Source organism: Dermacentor albipictus, chromosome 2, assembly GCF_038994185.2.
Source record: "Dermacentor albipictus isolate Rhodes 1998 colony chromosome 2, USDA_Dalb.pri_finalv2, whole genome shotgun sequence".
In the NCBI taxonomy this organism is placed as follows: Eukaryota; Metazoa; Arthropoda; class Arachnida; order Ixodida; family Ixodidae; genus Dermacentor; species Dermacentor albipictus.
Genome location: NC_091822.1, coordinates 4,582,639 through 4,603,115, shown reverse-complemented (window position 1 = coordinate 4,603,115; position 20,477 = coordinate 4,582,639). Strand labels below are relative to the sequence as shown.

At 47.4% G+C, this 20,477-nt stretch overlaps 2 protein-coding genes across 2 annotated transcripts in view; both read right to left on the bottom strand.

The window, feature by feature from the left end:
• Positions 1-20,477, bottom strand: part of LOC139055859 (probable ATP-dependent DNA helicase HFM1) — a 531,554-nt gene that overhangs the window by 509,434 nt on the left and 1,643 nt on the right. The gene's annotated exons all lie outside the window — the stretch shown is intronic.
• On the bottom strand, positions 12,963-13,718 carry LOC139055305 (uncharacterized). The gene has a single exon (XM_070532750.1). It carries the CDS (start codon positions 13,716-13,718, stop codon positions 12,963-12,965), a length of 756 nt encoding a protein of 251 aa, XP_070388851.1.

Genomic DNA, 20,477 nt, shown 5'->3' with positions numbered 1-20,477 from the left:
GGATCTTTTAAAGGACGAAAGCGAACAGAGGACGGAGTGGTCCGTTACAATGGGGGATCAGAAAACTTGTTTGTGAGAGTTCATGGTGTTTTTTTTTAATCGTTTACCCTAGGTAGGACATTAGGCAATATAAAAGCAAGAGGTTGGTGGCGCAACCCACAGCCACGTTCCAAAGGGGACGCTCATAGCATCCATCCACCCATGCAAAAGAGCGGTATTTCGCCACTGCCCACACAACGGCCAAACATTCGCGCGTGTGTCTATTTGTCGTACAAAAATCCCTCACGTGACCTGATCCTAGGTGCCTAGGGACAGCATCGTTTACGGATTTTTGAGACGGCGCGACGCTGGCGCCGAGCGACGCCGTGGCATGTTCGTCCTCGGCGTGATCGTTTTGCGGACCGCGCGTTGTTCAACATTGTTCATGTGATCGTGCGTGCGTTGCTTGTGTGGTGGTTGTAGGTTCTGTGTTGCTTGGCGGAAAGCCGTGAGTAGTGACGGTGGGGCAGTGCGGCTTTGGCCTCGGTGAGCTCTGACACTACAGAATCTGCGTTGTGCGACTCGTGCTTTCTTGAGAACCCGGCGGCGGTGACAATTGAAATATCGAAGTGGCCTAGCGCCTCGGCAGCGAAGTTCTGCGAACCGCGATGTGGCGTCGCCGTGTCCGACTTTGCTTAACGGACATCGAGGGATGTGCTGCTCGCTGCAAGTCATGTAAATGCAACTGCGTCAACCGCCCACTGTTCAGCGCTGAATGTGTGTTTGGTGTGCTGTGTTTGAAACGAGTGGCGCACCCGTTCAGCGGGGGTGGCGGAGGAGCAGAGTGGCCTAGGGTTTGCGCGTTCACAGACATGTGCTCCCGTCTTGGCCTCATTAGCGGCTGTCGCGGGACTGCGGTGTGCTAGCTCCTTGCCTAGTATGAAGTTTACGACGCTAACACACAGCATGTTCACGTTTTTCCGCGTTTTATGTCATTTGCATGACGGCCGAGTTGAAAACGAGACATATAGGGTTGTTTGCGTTTGTGTGTTGTAAATTACTTTCTGTTGTGGAAGTTCTGGGAGTCTTATTACGCAAGGAGTGCTAACGTAAACATGAACACATATGTGTGTCTAAAATTTTGAATTACCCATAATACCTTTTACGACTGATAAGTGGGCTAACGGCCTGTCTGAATCAGCTACAGTATGTTGCGACGCTCTTTCGTGTAGTAAAATGATGCATGGTGCGCGTTTATTTCTGTACTGTTGTAAAAACTATTTGTTTATTCACTCAATACAAATGTACGGCTTCTTCGCCGCTGTACATTTTAGTTACGCCGTGAAGCATACTAAAAGTGGGAGGGGGCCGCTATCAGCCAGCATAGTATGTCCACTTAGGCGATCTGAGAGGCGGCGGGTGCGCGAGTGTATAATTAAAGAACTCTCATTATGTCCAGTGGCAGTGGAGATGATTAACTGTAGCACCAAAGTAGTGGACCACTACCAGAACAAAGGCATGTAGTACGCCCATCTGAATTCTTGTGCTTATGCCAGTCTTCTTTTTCACAGCAATAGCTGCTATGGGCTAACTCCCCTGGTTGTTCTGATGTTACTGCTGTTGTCACTGGAATTCCAGAATTTCTGGCTAGAATATTGCAAATAAAGTTCTCATTGTGCTGCGAGGATTCAAACATACGATCAAAAGAGTGGCAGTCCACAATTCTACATTTCAGCCACTCTGCTGAAGGTTCAATCACCGTGAATACTGATCCCGGAGAGCATGATCTAGCCAACAGGTGCCATGATTGGCTAACACCTGCTTAATGTCTGCGCACTGTATATAGAGCTGGCATCCACACATTCAAGTTCTTACACATCACCTTCCGTCCCACTTGTGAAGGCAGTCCTATGTTAAATTTTCTTCTTACATGTGATGACAATGATTGGGTGCATCTGCTTCATTAATCTTCTTCTAGTGCTTGGCTTCTCAGATTTACTGGATGGAGCTGTTGGTGTCGTGTTTTCCTCAAGCAAAGCGTGAGACCTAGCAATGGCTAGCCCAAATATAGATTTGAGAAAACCAAAACGAGCAGTAAGAAGCTTCAGCAGTAAGAAGCTGAAGGGTTGTTTGGTGTAGATCAGTGGCTAAGTCCGGATATGAAAGAGGAGGAAGAAAAGCCGAGTCTTTTCACTTTAACACTGTGAGCCACAACTCCCACAAATAAATACGACTCTTACTTATTTTACTTTTTTAAAGAGATTACCGACTTGCATTCGCAAGTGTTCACTTCAACAAACACTGCATGAAGTAAGCTTCCTGCGCATATTTCACCAGCTACTGCATCATTGTTTCCCATTATGAGTGAAACTGCAATTTTCTTTATGCCACAAGTTGCCCAATTTTGTGTTTTGCAGTAGGATGTTAGCAGTGCTATCAAGGCACTTAAATAGTCATGAATAGTAGTAGAGAGAAAAAAAAAAGACAGCAGTGGCTTTTTGTGCGTAGACTATGCATACACCTTGTGCTCTTTTGGTCATTTTTTCCCTATCCGTTAAACCATTTGAAACAAAAAAGTTTATACACAATTAGTTTATACACAGACCACAACTAAACCACGGATATCGTTTGTAAGCAAACTATACTTATTCGGTGACATTTTCTGCAGCCCTGCTATTGGGCTTCCTTCCTTTCCAGCTGTACAGGTTCACCAAGGAGTGATGATACAGTTTGACAATTTTAATCGTTGAAAGACTTAGCGAAACCTTTTTCATGTTGTTTTTTCTTGGTTTCAGACTCTGCACATTGCATTTTAAGGCGTGTTTTCTGTGTTTGTTGCTTTTTCTTCATGGGTAGGGCATGTCAACATTTTTTACACCATTTCAAGTATGTGGTGCCATAGACTGTTCTTAGATGGAGTCTTGCCCTTTCATTCTGTACAATATGATGTCGGTTTTTTGTGTCCAAGGCCGTTTTAATAATAATATTTGGGGTTTTACGTGCCAAAACCACTTTCTGATTATGAGGCACGCCGTAGTGGAGGACTCCGGAAATTTTGACCACCTGGGGTTCTTTAACGTGCACCTAAATCTAAGCACACGGGTGTTTTCGCATTTCGCCTCCATCGAAATGCGGCCGCCGTAGCCGGGATTCGATCCCGCAACCTCGTGCTCAGCAGCCCAACACAAGGCCGTTTTACAGCGCGATTGTAGCATTTTGCTAAGTTTTGCCTCCGTCACCCAAGCTTGAATGATTGCTACCCACTGCTGGTGGCATGACACATGTCACATTTCTTTTTCAATAAAAGGAAGTCTGTCACTTATCCTGTGCACTGGTTGTCTTTTGTCACTTTGATTTGCAATTTGTTGCCTATATTTGCTCTTTTGTTGCATTTCAGATTAGGAATGGCTATCATAATTGACATTTAACCATATTGCACACAATGTGGATATGTAATTGCAATATATGGCCACCATAATCATAATAGAAGTTAATAATTCAAGAATAGTGCCTTTGCATGGTGGTGCAGCCATGAATTATGGCTATAAGGTACCAGCGCTGCAGATAGCACTGCTCGTGCAGAATATAGTTCAACTCTACTACTTTCAAACATCATTGTTTTTATCTGCATTTGTATAGCTCGTTTCTGTGAACAACACACATCTGGTGGAAGAGTGGCTTGCACCTGCAGTTGGGCCCAATGAATAGCCAAATTTCTGCGCGTTTTCATGTTATTAGCATATTAGTAAAGGCAGTCGTTTTTATAGTAGCCTGTTTGCCCAGTGTAGAAGCCGTTTCAGGGTGTCAGGATCTCATACACATCTTCAGCTTTGCAGGGGACACAGCATCTGGCACATAGTTTTGTCACCTAGGCCATGTATTTGGGGCAAGTTGAGTTCACTCACTAGCAAAGGGAGAACCAAGCTCGTTGGATATGAAGTAAACCGCCTGTATACTCAGTGGCCTTTTTCATTTCGTGTGACATATGTGGTTATAGCGACCCTTGTCTTAAGCACTTCTTGTCCAGCAGCGGTCGTTTGCTTTTGAAACACTCAGGATAGCTTTGAGCAAGCTGGACAGGAATAACACTGAAAAACCAGCAGATGTTAATTCTCGCACTTATCATGCGAAGCTTCGTACAGTATGATGAGGGCGTAAATAAATGAGGGTGTTCCTCAAAGCCTTGTAGCACATGTCATGAGTTTGGAGCAACATGATGTATAGCACTTTTGATCACATGCTATAGGTTTAGCAGGTGTGGCCATGGTTGAAGTGCAGTGCAATGTCAAGAAAACGGATATCTATGAGCAGCACCCTGGTGAAGGAGACGCTGGAAAAACTAGTGGGAAGCCTGTTGAACATCTCGTTGACCCACTTGCTGGCTCCATCAGGCAAAGTATGATAAAGAGAAGGAAGTCATCAGCACATCAGAAGGTTTTTACATATAAACATTGTGCAAAGGTCATAACATGCCAACAAGTCTTAGTGCGCAGGCTATGCACGACCAACTACATATGCCTTCTGTTCGGGCATTGCTCATTGTAACTAACAAAGATGGAGTGGACAAAAAAAGAACAGCAGCTCCATTAATTTGGTTTCACTGGTATCAACAGTGTTTTGTAAGTGTACATTGCCATACTCCCCAATGCCTTCTTGGGTGACATCAGCAAGGACCAGCTTGAGGCAAGGGGTAATAGACGTCTTTACAAGCTAAAAATGCATGCATGCATGGAGAGCACATTGTGTCCAAAAAGTAGGCACTTCACAGGGGCACCGGAGAAGGAACAAGTTATTAACAGTGGAAAAAGACAAGCTACTAAACACCCAACACTGTTGCATGTAGCGACCTCTGAAACAATCCCTCTTAAAGAGGAAATCATTGTGTATCCATAAAGAGGGCAGGTGGGCAAAGCCCCTTCAGTAATGCTGCAAGCTTCAAAAGCCCATTTTGCACATCCTGAATGCTTCTTTGTTAAGACTTTGCTGGGTGCAAGCATTCTACTGTCCAAAAGCTGTCATTTAGAGCACTGTTGGTTTGGTGAAAATGTTCAGAAGCAATTGCAACAAACCTCCCTTCCTAGTTGGCCTGCATGCGCACGGTGCTTATGAAGCAGCACCATGAGGCAAGCAAGGTGAACGGATGCCTCCAAGCCCTTGTTCATTTATCACACTGTTCTGTTAGTAACAATCACGAGACTTGAAACCAACAAGCTCAAGTTCGGCACTCGCATGGTTACTGCGGAGGATCCATAAAAAGCACAAAAACAGAAAACTCAGGGGAAAGGAAAAAGCACCATTTAACACTTAGTATTGCTACAGCCCACCCCCTTCTTTTATTTTGTCTGGTCGTGCTACATCTTTTTACTATAGATAGGCATGAACTTAGGTGATGTTCCGAATCAGTGTCCTCCGAATCAGTGTCCAATTTTTATATACACTATGTGCTGTTTCAAAGAGGTTCGAAACACTGCAATGGAAGCTTCAAGTATAAAAGGTGCCTGGAAGAAAAAAAAAGCTGTGCTGCAACCATCTCGGCAACATCTTGTCCCTTTAATAAAAAATTGTGCTTCCATATTAACTTGAGCACTCCAGTTTAGAGTAAAGTACCAGTGCACTTATGAACAATGAATCAATTCTCAAAGAGCACGTGCAGTCCAGCCAAAAGCAGGGGCAAGATTCCACATTGCGCTCCTGCATTCAAGGTGAATAACACGTACCATAATGGCGAATGTGCTTTAGTAAGCTTCCCTGCAATACGAGTTTGTAATGTACAAAGAATTGTCAATGAAGCTTACCACGAGCACAGATGCACTTGCAAATTATGTCACAATTGAAAATAATGAGCAAGTGTAAACCTATGTGCCCTTTCCACTCTTAGTATGCTTTACTGCACGATGCTTATTTTCACCCCGTATTGCGGTGTAGCAAGCTACAAAAGAAACTTTGCATAATTAGGCTTTTTAGGATTATCTTTCTCGCAATACAATAATATTTCGCGGTGAAGCCTAAGCAATGTACTGCGGTGAAGCATACTAAAAGTGAAAAGGGGCCACTGTCACTGGACATAATAAGAGTTCTTTAATCATACACTCACGAACCCGCCGCCTCTCAGGTCGCCTAAGTGGACATACTATGCTGGCTGATAGCAGCCCCCTCCCACTTGTGGTATGCTTCACCGCGTAACTAAAATGTACTGCGGCGAAGAAGCCGTACATTTGTATTGAGTGAATAAACAAATGGTTTTTACAACAGTACAGAAATAAACGCGCACCATGCATAAGTCTACCACACGGAAGAGCGTCGCAACATACGGTAGCTGATTCACACAGGCGTGTAGCCCACTTATCAGTCGTAAAGGGTATTACGGGTAATTCAAAATTTCAGACACACATATGTGTTTATGCTTACGGTCGCACTCCTTGCGTAATAAGACTTGCAGATCTTCCACAATAGAAGGTAATTTACAACACACAAACGCAAAGAACACTACATGTCTCGTTTTCAACTCGGCCGTCATGCAAATGACATATAGCGCGGAAAAACGTGAACATGCTGTGTGTTAGCGTCGTAAACTTCATACTAGGCAAGGAGCTAGCACACCGCAGTCCCGCGACAGCCGCTAATGAGACCAAGACGGGAGCACATGTCTGTGAACGCGCAAACGGAGCCCCTAAGCCACTTTGCTTCTCCGCCACTTCCGCTGCACGGCTGCACCACTCGTTTCAAGCACAGCGCACCGAACACACATTCAGCGCTGAACAGTGGGCGGTCGACGCAGTTGCATTTACATGACTTGCAACGAGTAGCACATCTCTCGATGTCCGTTAAGCAAAGTCGGACACGGCGACGCCACATCGCGGTACGCAGAACTTCGCTGCCGAGGCGCTAGGCCACTTCGATATTTCAATTGTCACCACCGCCGGGTTCTCAAGAAAGCACGGGTCACACAACGCAGATTCTGTAGTGCCAGAGCTCAACGAGGCCAAAGCCGCACTGCCACACCGCGTGACTACAGTGACGGGGCCCTGCACTTTAACATCTGTACTACAGTGACGGGGCCCGGTACTTTAACCTATGCACTACAGTGACGGGGCCCGGCACTTTAACATCTGTACTACAGTGACGGGCCCGGTACTTTAGCATACACACTACAGTGACGGGGCCCGGCGCTTTAACCTCTGCCCTGCAGTGACGGGGCCCGTCTCCTTAACCACAGACGGGACCGGCAACGTCAACACTGTAGCGACCAACGTTACTAGACTAGCTTGGTAGCGACGTCAATGGCCGCACTTCTTTCAAACATTCTATGCAAACAACTTCGAGCACTTCACGGCAGGCAGTGAACTTTCTTAAGGTCCTGAGGAGCGACTCCGAAACCCCCTTAAGAGGAAGGGGGCCGCCGCGAGCCGTTCCGACGTTGGGACTGGCAGGCCGTGCCTGACCGCCTCCTCCCACTCTTCTTTCGTGGTGAGATGACCATGGTCCCGTAACGAGGGACACCGCCAGAGCATGTGTTCTAAAGTCCAGAATGGATCTCCGCAATCCGGACACCTGCCCCGCACGGACGCGGCGTTAGGTTGCCCCTGTGATCCACCACGGCCGCCGCAAACCGGTCGGACGAACCGTATTGGGCGACGTCGACGAACGCGACCGATCGTGGATCATCGGCGACGGATCCGAGAAGTGCGGCCGCTCGGGCCCGGCGTGTGCCTACATTGCGTTGCGGGTGCACGTTGCGCGGTAACGGCGAGACCGTGACGGCCTCCCGCGACGACGCGTCGAGCGCGCACCGCCTTTCCCTGACGGGTTAAAGTCCAGTGCCTCCAGGATCCGCCTCCCCGCAGGCGAGGAAGCGAGCCTGACAACCTTCTGTGACCCAACTTCAACGAACGTGTTGTGGACCCCCAGCTGCATGAGCTTCTCGGTGCTGGCGCCTATGGGGATGCCGAGCACTTCACGGACCGCGGTATTTTTTATTCCAGTACTGTCCACAACACCACGTGAATTTCACGATGTCAGCAACTTCCGTGCAGTAACGGAATACATTGATTGCACACATACGGATCGAACGACCGCAATGGGTACTTGTCCACGAATGTACAATCTTTTGCGTATGCACTGTAACACCTATGATGATTATAATAAAGAAAGAAAGTTCACTCTAATGGAAGGGGAACGGTAAAAACACATTAAAAAAGGCACGGCACATGTTCCTGCTTGTGTAGCACCAGACAATGAATATTCTACTGAATTAAAAAAAAAGAAGCAGCGGGTAAATGCTCGCTTAGAAGACCGATAAACATGCAGTTCGATGAAATTTGAGAAATAATTATATTGAAGCTTCCAAGACTCTAGAAGAAAAGAAAAAGAAAATTAAGACTGAATCATCGCGACGGAACATCACAAGTCGCTGTAGGCGTCGAAGACCCTAGCTATAACGAAATTATTTTTGAACAGCTCCGATAGTGTCCATGCAACAATGGTTGCTTGCGTACTGTCAAATGCTCATATGCTGCGGCATAAAGGCTAAACCCCATTAGCGCGATCTTGTGCGCGACAGCGACGAGCGACGGGTTCGCGCGACGGATCGTGCCGTCGCTTGAACAGATCGCTCGGTCTTGTCGCGCGATCGCTCGGTTTTGCAAATCTACAATTCGTCGCTCGTCGCCCGGAAGTGCTATGAGGGACTAGCCAATAGCGCAAAGCCGGAACTAGATGTACATAACTCCAGTACTTCCGGTTGTCGCACGGAACGAGCAAACGATTGAATTTTTATACGTGCAAGGATAAGAACCTACTGCAAGACTTTTAGAAATATTTTATGCTGCTTTTTACAGTAAAATACATCAACTTAAGGTAATAAAGCACGCGTCACGCCAGTTTCGGCGCCTATATTGCTGCCCTCATGCCGGCAACACTGGGGAGACGTCGCTCGAAGTCATCGCTCGCATGGAGTGCAACTTGTAGGCGACGAGCGGACGCGACAGCCATCTCCATCGCGTCGCTTGTCGCTGTCGCGTGCAAGATCGCTTGCATGGGGTTTATACTTAAAGCTCACGGCACGGTGCGAAAACGTGCTCGGAGCGAAAGCGAAACATTGCGCGAGGACATGCATGCAGACGCGAAGTCGGTCACCGCGAACCCGTGCGATCGCTGCATTGCAGCTTCATTCTGTTATGCTACATTTAGTTACACAGACAGCTATCCCACAATAAGAACATATTTCACATAGTTTTCTCAGCGATTGCTTACGTTTCACACAAACCGGTTCGGTGGAATCGATCGCGGCGACCGCTCGCAGTGTCCCAGCTTACTGTACGTAGTAGGCGAAGAGATAGCGTTTGTAAACCATTCTGTGCTTTCTGTTTGTCCAACATGATTATTTTAAAGGTAAAATACTGCCATTTCGAGAGTACTTGCAAAATTGTTCAGGAGGGCTGCCGCGTAGTATGTTTATTTAGCGCCGACGCATGTGAGGCGCTTCCGACAGATGGCGACTCCGTAAGTCGTCTTCGCCATAGAGTTTCCTACACGAATTTTTGTAGGAAACTCTGTGGTCCTCGCTCCCAATACCGACATCGTTATAGTGACGGCCACGTCGGTGTAGTGTTGTTAAAGCGACGGGCCCCGTCACCGTAGTGTGGATGTTAAAGTACCGGGCCCCGTCACTGTAGTGCAGATGTTAAAGTGCCGGGCCCCGTCACTGTAGTCACTACCATTTTGGTATGACAAATAGACGCACGCAACATGCGCGCCCGGTAATAGAGTAGTTCCGCTCCGCAGGTGAGAGAGAGAGAGAGAGAGAAAACATTCGAACCATCGAGGTGGTTGCTCTTGAGGTCGAGTGGGTGGCGTCCTCATTCCACTGGCCATAGCTGCTCGACGTACTTGCTGGACGAGAGCTTCTTATCCCGCCAGGGTATCGCCGGTCAGCTGTGAAAGAGTGTAGGGCGTGAGTCGCCGCACCAGGGGCAGATGCCGCGATATGTATGTGGGAACATTTTACTGTATCTGTGTAGGCTTGGAAATGTGTTGGTGTGAATAAAGTCGGAGAGCTACGGCATCTTCAGTGCTGAGCGTTCTGTGAGGCGGAGGATCCTGCTGTTGAGTCGCTGGATCTCAAGTCGGTCGCAGTAATTGGACGGCAGGGCCATGAAGGTAAAGGGTGGGGATTGACGAGACGATTCGTCTTGCCCCGCTCCAGGCACATACCCAAGGGGGGGCCCGGGGGGGCCCGCCCCTCCCCCCGAAATTAAGACGCATACCCCCCCCCCCCCTCCCCGCACCACGCCATCACTTCACACACACATTCCTAAAGCACCACCAAATCAATGTTGAGACTTGACTGCTATTCGGCGGTCAACATTTTGCTGCCTTTTCATCTCCTTATGAATGGAGGTAGTTATCGGTGTCTCCTGGGATGTGAAGGCCGGTTTCCTCATAATTTGGGTGCCCGCGCGATTAGCTCGAGATTCATTCCGTTGTCCCCGTCTATTCCACGGTCACGCGCATTCTTGTTGCTTTGTTAGTTCAACATTCTTCGTTTAGACAGATCCAGGGTCCAGGAAAGGGATTCAATTCGTGATCATCTGGTCTTTATGCACGTGGAACGAGTTGCGGACAGAGAAAATGCCAGTTGTGTTTAACTTTTCTTTTTGTTTCATTATTTCCTCGAGTGACGGCTCGCCGCGACGCTGACAGATTCTCGGAACCATATACACGTGGTATGGGTTAGATAAGGTGGAAAATAAAATAATGCGAGACAGCGTCTATTATCATACCCTGCAATAACCCTTAAACTCATAGGCAATATGACTGTAACCTGTTAACTCGTCTGGTTTTTCCCTAATTGTACAGCTCTTTTCGTGCAAAATGGCCAACTGGAAACTAGAACCGCAAGGATTTGAGAAATTAAGCGATCGGCTAAGGGAGAGAGCCAAGGAAACAGCTAAACAGGAAGGAAAAACGAAAATTAACAAATTTAACCGTTTTTATGAAAATATTTATGGATCAACATCTTTTTATTTAAGAAGGAAGTAGAGAAAGCGCCGCCGTTAGTGGAGGACAATTTCGTGTGTTCTGAATGACGCTTCTACAGTTATCATTAGAGCTCCCTAACGTAGCCACTTCTCTTTGTACTTATGTATGTGTTTTTCTAACCTTCCGCGGTGGGCGCAGCACGTTTAGAATCGCAGCTTGCTGCGCCATACGTAACTTCCCAAATAACAATACGAGTCAGTTGTGGCACTTGTTAGAGCTCTAAACGAGGGATCTAAAAGAACTGTGATTGTTCCGCAAATATATATTGTCACGTGGTGGTGACGTTGAATAACACATTAGCAATACTGTGAACGACAAAATTAATTTTTATTGGGCGAACCTGTGCCCACAAGACAGGCTACACTTACAGCACAGCGATAGCGGCGAACACGCTCGGCGATCGTCGAAAATCTGATCAGCGGGTAAAGCGCGTCGGCTTTTATAGATCAGCCGTCGAATGTTCCAGATTAACCGATGGGACCCGCGTGTCTTCCACAAAGTTCTACACTATTCGCGTCACGCGATAAAATCAGATAACACAAAGTTCGGCGACAACAGACAGCGGATAGAAGCATCGAAAACTCTCCAGAAACTTCTTTTACATGCATGCGCGTCCTGCGCTGCACGATAACATTTGTTAGGCGGCCAAACGTGGTCGCCCGATAAAGATAAGTACACGTGTCAATATTTCTGTATAATTCTTCCAGAGCTACTTAAAAAACGCTGCTATAGTTAGATACAACTTAAGTCTGCAATGAAGCCTCGCCCACACCCTCATAACCACCAGCCACTGTTCCTCCGCAAGGCTGAATAATTCCTACTTGAAACCTTTTCTGTTACCCAAATAAGGCGGTAGCTACAAAAATAAAATTATTAGCACGTAATCTTATATCTTTTCCGTCGCCTATTGCAGTAGAATGGCGAATGCCTAATTATTTATTGAACTGAAATAACATGCTTGCTTCGCTGCAACTATTTGTTGTGAAGTTTCACTTCAGTTGGCAGTGAAGTTTCATGAGTAAAACAGGTGCAGCAGTGAGATGACCTGCACCACAGACTTTTGAAGACTCCATACATTTTCTCCATATCTGTTGCACACCTCATTGCTTCCGGTGATGAAGAGGCTGTTCTATAACAGCAGACGCTCCGGAGGTGTCAAGTAATACGACATATTGAAAAGGCCGCATGACGACGATTTTGTTTGCATCTGTGATTGGCTGGCGCAGTAGCCTAACTCCGTGCGCTCCGTGTGCCTTTGTTGCCAGCTGCTGTTCTTTTATGTTCTATTCTACTAAAGTAATCTTTATTTTACACTTTCGCTTCGTTACTTGTTCTTGGCAGAGTTCTTTCTGCGCGAGTCTATTTGACGGGGTTCTTTGTTTGCCAAGTAAAGGAGAGGTGTATCGCACAGGAGTACCGGTAAAATACACCTTATTTCATTTCTCTTTTGTGTGCTTACGCGTATTTATGGCGAATGGTGGGCGTTATTCAAATTTATACTAGTAAAGGCAGCCCCTCCCCCTCATTTGCATATAAAAGTTACCTTGTGTTGCCCCCCCCCCCCCCCGAAAAAAAATCCTGGGTACGTGCCTGTGACATGGGGTCCTGTAAACGCCGGTTGCGCACATCGACAAGCAGTCCGAAGTTGCGCAAAAAGTCCACTCCCAGGATGGCAAATTTTACGTCAGCCACGACGAAAATCCACCGAAACGTCCTCTTGAGGCCCAGGTCCAGCGAGAGGGAGCGTTGCCCGTACGTCGGTATCGTCGTATTGTTGACAGCTTGCAATGGTGCTGTGCACAGTCGTTTGCGGTCGGCTGGCGACGCCGGCACGACACTAGCTTCCGCCCCTGTGTCGACTAGGAAACGAGCACCTCTTTCCCGATCGGTCACGAAGAAAACCGATGGGCGACTGTCCGGCGGGGCGGGGGCAGTTGTCACCCTCAGTGCTGGCCCGGTGCGTTTCCCGAATTTTCACAGGGCGACACACAGTTCCGTGCAGCGTTACCGAATTTGCGATGGTACCAGCACACCCTACGTTGTTGTGGTTGTGATGCGGTACGCTGTCGCGGTCGCTGGTTTCCGCTCGAGTGCAGCGCTGCGACGGTGTCTGCGAGGCGAGAAATTTCCTCTCGCATCTCTTGCAAGGAATCTCTTGGCGGACGGTGCGTCTGCGTGCACCGACGCGACTGCGGGCACGGCGACAGCCATGAGTTTGTCGGCGAGCTTGGCCATCTTGGCAAGGTCTGTCTCGCCGTGAGGCCTATCCGTACACTTGCGGGAAGCCTTTGCAGGAACAGTTCCCGCACCAAACGACCGTCGCTTGCTGTCGCGTCGCCGGCCAGTTGTTGCATGTGGCGTAGCAACTGGCTGGGTCGGCGGTCGCCAAGTTCGGCCTCCCGCAGTCGCTGTTGGAGACGCTCGGGCTCTGTCGGTGTGACACGGCGAATCTCTTTTAGCGTCTGGTAGGCGTTCGCTGCGGGTGGCGTCAGCAGTAGGTCCCGCACCTCGCTGGCCGTCGCAGGCGGGAGGTTGCCCACCACGTGGTGGTATTTGGTGCTGTCAGCAGTGATGCGGCGTGCAGCGAACTGCGACTCAATTTGCACGAACCAAAGTTCCGGGTCGCCGGTCCAAAACGGAGCTAGCTTGACATCAAACACGGCTACCGTGGGGCAGTCGGCGTCGCTTGGCTGGTTCATGGCGATCACGTCCGGGTCACCAATTATTGGCACGCGCGAGGAAAGCAGAGACGAGGCGTGGGGCTTGGAGTCTCGGTGCCAACTGATCTTTATGGCGTTTTTCACTGGACGATTCGGAGCAGGATTTCTTGCTACGCGGCAACGAATCCGAATTTCACTGGTCGATCTGGAGCGGGTTCGCGCGTTCCACTGGTCGTTTCGGATCAACTCGCTCCGCGCCGGATCGCTCTCACTTGCTCCGCCGCTACAGGGCTACAGTGTGCTAGAATAGGGGTAGTGGGCTCAGATGACGGCTCCGCTTGACGCCCTTAATGTCGCCTCCGAGAGATGGCGCTACAAACATTTTAACCTGAAATGTTTTGCAGTCCTGCGCCTACGCTATGCGGGTTCTGCGGGTTATTTCACCGCATAGCAAGTTGTTGCTATCTGTATTACCGGAAAGGCGTCAATTCGCATTTTGTGCTATATATTAAAAAACTTTACCTTTGTGACTGCGACAGCTCGGGAGGCGTTATCGATGACCTCGCGAGTACATAAATTTGGGTGCTGGTTCGCCACCAAAGTGGGCAGCTTGCGGTAGTTTGTAGCAGTTACTGTGACGGTAAAGTTAGCGCGATTATTCGTTCTATCTACATCTAGTACCAGTAATCACCATGTAATCGTCCACTGCGGTCCGCTAAAGGGCCGTTTATAGTCCGACGTAACGCACGCGCGCGCGCGCGCGCTCGCTACGTCACGTCGGCGAAAACGACACCTCTATAGTCGGGCGCACCGGCGCAGCTAACGTAACCGGCGGCTTCCAACGCGCCCCGGCGCCGATTTGGCTCCGGAGCCATTCGCGCGTCGAAGTCGGCGGAACTCTCGCACCACAATGCATTGCGCGCGAAGAAAAAGGCGCCAACACAACTCCGCAGACGGCTTTTGCGGACGGCGCGCGACTTGGCCAACCTTCTGCGCATGCTCCGAAGATAGCAGCCTACGGCGCGCGCGTTGAAGTACAGAGGGGATGGCATCTCGGCTGGCGCAGCGCAACCGACGTAGCGTGACTGACCGCGAACGACGCTCGCCCGCGCGCCGAGAACGTCGGACTATAAACGGGCCTTTAAGGCCAGCGTCGAGCGTGCGCCGCTCACTTTAGCAGTGGATCGTTGCGCAAGCTGACTGCACTTGGTCAAGTTGCGGATAGTTTTCTTGCGCCATAAATGCGACGTGTGGGTACACATCGCCGGAAAGAAATATACGGCGCATATGTTTATGAAAAATTCTTTTCTGTAAAATATCAAAGAAGCTTATTTCTAATTGTACACAATAATTCCAGCAATGATTTCAACGAGCAGGCGACATTAATTGTTCTCTGAGCGCATAAAATTGCGTTGATTTTCGAATGCACTTTCATTTTCGTACATTTTATTAGGAACACCATTGAAACAAAAACGGTGTACAATATTGTTGCAGGAGTGAAAAATAAGCAAAATCAGCCCCACCGAAGAATACTCAAAGAACGACACAAATACCAAAAATATTACAAATCTCACTGTTAGTGCATGCAGGAAATATTTCTTTTCACAACAATAACAATGTTTACAAAATGAAACAAACCATTTCTTTTTGTAAGAGCATGCCTAAGAATATGGAATAAGGCGAAATGAAAAAATATATATATATGTACAGAATTCCCATTAAGGTCATAGTGAACCAGACTCCTCAAGAGTTCAAGTACGGTGTTGGTTCTTTCATGCCCTTTTTCGTATGGTGCAGCACCGCCACATATGGGCTTCATTCACGTCGACATCTAATTTGTTTTTCTGTTTTTAGATGCCTGCCCCCTCTTCATCCAAAACCTAACATTAATTGATTTTTTTTAATGGAGCAAATGATTTAAACATGTACTGCACAGCTTTCTCATACAGTTTTACTTATATTCCGATGCTTAGCTGCTTCCCTTCTGATTCGTTGCCCTGAGTTGATGCCTTTCCCGAAAAAATGGAGCCGTGTAGTTAAATAGAAGCTGATAACTTTTCCTTTAACTTCAGCTGCGTGCTCATTGCCACCAGTGTTCATGCACCTTGCCCTCACGAGGGTGTGTATATCCATAATACTGTAGGCATGTAGTTCTTGCTTACTAAAACTTTCTGTAAACAGGTTTTCAAGCATTTCGCAATTCGCACACTGCACGTTTGGTGAAGCTTCTTGTCTTCACGGTGTAAGTTTCTTTCCCACTGATGCCTCCTTTCTTCGTCTTGTGGGACGCTGAAAAGAGACGCCTTCGGCGAGTCTTTCACTCGACTATAGCATGTCCGGCACCCTGGTGCAAAACAGGAATTGCGCCGGCGACTAGGCATACTTGCTTGGCGCACCGCAGAACGAGCACAAAGGATGTCCGAGGATGTTGCAGAGACAAGTCTACGAACGTTGCACTTCACAAAAACAATCAAAATCAAGTCGATTCGCATGCTCGTGTGCAGGCTGCAGCAAGCGAATGGCAGTGACGAGCGCACGCGCTGGCACGGGTCTTCAGGTGGAACTCCTAGCGGCCTCCTGCTCTGGCGACATGCGCGGCTTCAGCCGGGAGCGTGCGCCGCATATGTATAGGGCAGAAAGCACACTACCCAATGTTTATTTATTTATTTATTTCAAAGTACCTTACAGGCCCCAAGGGGAGCATTGAGTAAGGGGGGCGTCATTGAACAAATGACAAGAGAAAACATATACATGAGCGCTAAAAAATGTGAGCTAAAAATGTTTGTAATGATCACATGCTTCCAAACAGTGTTAAAAAAAAACGCTAAATCAATACAAAGCGTTATCGGGAAAGGAATGAAAAGGGCAATTCACTCTAACATAAAAGGCAATGTAACACTTGCGCGAAATAACGTACATAGCGCGAGTACATAAAGCAAACAAAATTGAAACCACAATAACAAGAAAGTCACGTATTATATGACATGACATATGTACAGATGAATATATTTGTTATGATGAAGACTGTAGGTTCAGTAGTTGTCTGAATTTATCATTGCTCATTTGAGCGACAGTGCTATTAGGAAGCGAATTCCATAACCGAATCGCTCGTGGTAAAGCCGAGAAGTTAAATGCGTTAGTGTTGCCATAAATGCGAGTGAGGCTTAAATCATTATAAAGTCGTCGTGATGTGCAAGACGCGCGTTCCAGTGGCAAGTTTGGTCGCTTGATTTGGTGAACATATCTATGGAGCAAGGACAGGAGGGCTATATCACGTCGGCTACTCAGTGATTGAAGTGAAAGGTCGAGTTTTATTTGAGTAATGCTTGACTGGTAGCTGTAATTTCGGGAAATAAATCGACTAGCTCGGTTTTGGATGGCTTCTAACATGTGGATTAGGTATTCATGGTAGGGAGACCATATAGGGGACGCGAATTCGAGCTGAGGGCATACAAATGATACGAATGCTAATTTACGGATGTTAGACGGGCAATTACGCAAGTTGCGGCGAATATACCCAAGAGATTTGGAAGCGTTTGCGCATATGGTTGCAATGTGAAAGGCCCAGGAAAGGCTCGGTGTAAGATTTACGCATAGATATTTATATGCTGATGCCTGAGATACTATATTTGAGTTGATATAGTAGGAAAACCTATGAGTTGTTGTTTTTCGCGTGAATGTCATTAGTTGGCATTTAGATGAGTTAAGTTTCATTTGCCAGTCTTCACACCATTTGGTAACGAGATGAAGGTCCTCTTGAAGAATGCGATGGTCATCAAGGCTGCGAATGGGTCGATATATTATACAATCATCGGCGAAAACACGCATGCAGGATGAGATGTTATTGGGCAGATCATTGATGTAAATAAGAAAAAGCAAGGGTCCTAGTACGCTACCCTGCGGTACACCGGAACTGACATATGCAAGGGGTGACGTAAAATTATTAACGACTGTAAATTGCTGACGATTTGTGAGGAAGTTACGAATCCAGGAGAGCGTTCGCAGTCTAATTTGAGAACGGATAACTTGGAAATTAAACGACAGTGAGCCACACGGTCGAAGGCTTTGGAGAAGTCGAGAAAAAAGCAATCTGTTTGAAGATTATGGTCCATGTTAAAATGCAAGTCTGTAGTGAATTCTAGTAACTGCGTCTCACATGACAAACCTTTCCTAAACCCATGTTGGTTAATAAAGAAAAAATTATTTGATTCCAGATGATGATATATGTGAGATGCAATGATATGTTCAAGCATTTTGCAGCAAATACTTGTCAATGATATCGGCCGATAGTTTTCTGGGGAATTCTTGCTACCATTTTTGTGGACTGGTATCACTTTTGCAATTTTCCAGTCTAAGGGAAGCTGACCTGATGACAACGACTGGCGGAATATATTGCATAAGAATTTGCTAGATAACGTGACTGTATTCTTTAAAATTTTTGAGTTAATATTATCGACACCCGAAGAAGTAGTCAACTTAAGGTTATTTATGAGACCTGTGATACCATCCTCTGTTACATCGATGGATTGCATGTACTGATAATCTAGATCAGTGACTTCCGGCAGATTAGAATGGTCTTCTATTGTGAATATGGATGAAAAAAATTCATTAAAGACGAGTGGGCATTCCTTGGCACTGATTGGAGCTTGATTCCTATCATTTAGTGAAATGTGATGTGAGCCACTATTGGGTGAAATCACCTGCCAGAATTTTCGGGGGTTGTTTTTAAGTAGTGAAGGTAGATCTTGAGAGTAGTATTTTTCTTTAGCCTCTCTTAAAGATGAACAGTAAATTTTCAAAAATGAGCTATATTTATCCCATACCACGGGTGAGTTTGTACGCTTTGCAGTTGCGTATAGCCTTTTCTTCTTGTTTCTGAGCCGTCGAAGGTGCTTGGTGAACCAAGGGTTCTGTCTATCGCCTGTTATTCTTATTTGGGGGATATACGTTTCCACGAAAGCACACAGCTTTTCTTTAAACAGAAGCCAGTTTTCGTTGACTGACCGAGCAGAAAACGAAGCTAAAAAGGTGCCAGAAAGAAAAGTCTCAAGTTCTTTGTTAATATTGCCATAGTCTCCCCTGTTGTAATCACGGATGATTTTGTTTGAGACGCCTGTATATTTCAAGGGAATGTTAAGAGTAAGTTGTAGTAGCTTGTGATCACTGAAACCGTCTAAGCAAACAACTTCACCAATTGTTTCAGGGGTGTTAGTGAAAACTAAATCTAAAATGTTAGTGCCACGGGTGGGCTGGGTAATTATTTGGAATAAATTGAAATCTAACATTAAAGAAATGAACTCCATTGATGTATGACAAGGGGATGATAGGTTATTCCAGTCGATCAAAGGAAAATTAAAGTCGCCAAAAACATAGATGATATCAGCCTGACAGAGCTCAAGGGCTTTAGAAATACTATTGCGCAGTTCGACAAGAAAGTACAGGGGAGGTATTCTGTAGGAGTCTACCTAGTGGACTGTCCATTTCGACCGCTGCTGATTGGCTGAGGCCGCTTGACTCCTCCTCTCTTGTGCACCTGCATCCAATCAGCAGCGGCCAAAATGGACAGTCCACTAAGTGGACTCTTACAGAATACCTCCCCTGTTTTGCATCGGGAGGACGATAACAACATCCTATCAGTAGCTTGTTTCTGTAGGTTTGACATTCAGCCCATACTATCTCAATACTAGAATCTACATTAATGACTTGTGAGGTAACTGTTCTTTTGATACCAAGGAGTATGCCACCACCTCTCTTTTCGGTCCGATCACACCTTAATATGTTATATGTGCTATCATGTGGAAATAATTCATTATCTGTTATTTCAGAGTGTAGCCATGTTTCAGTAAGAACAAGAATATCTGAACTGCCGTCATCAAGAAATGAGGCAATATCGTACAATTCTAGTACACCACCTTCCTCCGTGTAGCACACTGTATCCGCCGCCGAGGCGCGGATTCGGGCGGAAACAGCTCGCGTCACTTCCGTCTTCAAGCGAAATCGGTACCCGGTTGGTACGCACAACATTGTGTTGCTTCGCAAAATGCAAGTAGGTCGTGGCAAAATGGCTGCGTTCGGTGCTGCTGCAGCGCTCGAGTTTAGCGATGAGAGCGCGGACGACAGCGATTACGAAGTGACGCAGGTGCTGTACGAAGGCTTCTATGCACGTTGTCCATGCACAATCCTTGCGGGCGCGACATGGAAATGACGGACTATGTGACTGCCACGGTCAAATTACACACGGGGGACGGCGAGTTTGGTTGCCGTGGAAACGTACAGAACGGAAGTAGGGCATGGTTTTCGGAACCGGTTCGTGCGACGTGTACGCAGACTTCCTGTGTAATCCGCTGCGGAGCGTTTTTGCGCTGCGCTGGCCGATACGGATTTGTGAAACCCGAGCTAGGGTGGCTACATTCTAGCCACCCTACCCGAGCACTCGCTCGAGGATTAACGCCATTATTCTTTGTGCGCCGGCCCTCTCTCGGCGGCCGGCTGGTTACGGTCGACTGCGGTCGGCTCTGTACCGCGCTTGCAGCACCGCGGCTTATCCGCGGCATTTTTGTGTTCACTACACCCGCGTGGCCCGGCGTCCACGTGATTTGATGGTATTCTTGCAGCCTCGGGTGACAATAGACGGCTAGCGTACGCGATGACACGTTCATGGCCGTGTTGTGCCACTTGTGCCAAGACGGCACCGATTCCGTGGCCGCTGGCATCGGTGCGCACTTCTGTAGGGGCTCAAGTAGCGAAGTGTCCTAGAATCGGTGGGGCACGGCGGTAAGGCGAGAAAAGGCGGTGGCC

Bases quoted from the DNA above. Each gene is read 5' to 3' on its own strand.
- LOC139055305 (XM_070532750.1), bottom strand. From the start codon at position 13,718: ATGAACCAGCCAAGCGACGCCGACTGCCCCACGGTAGCCGTGTTTGAT.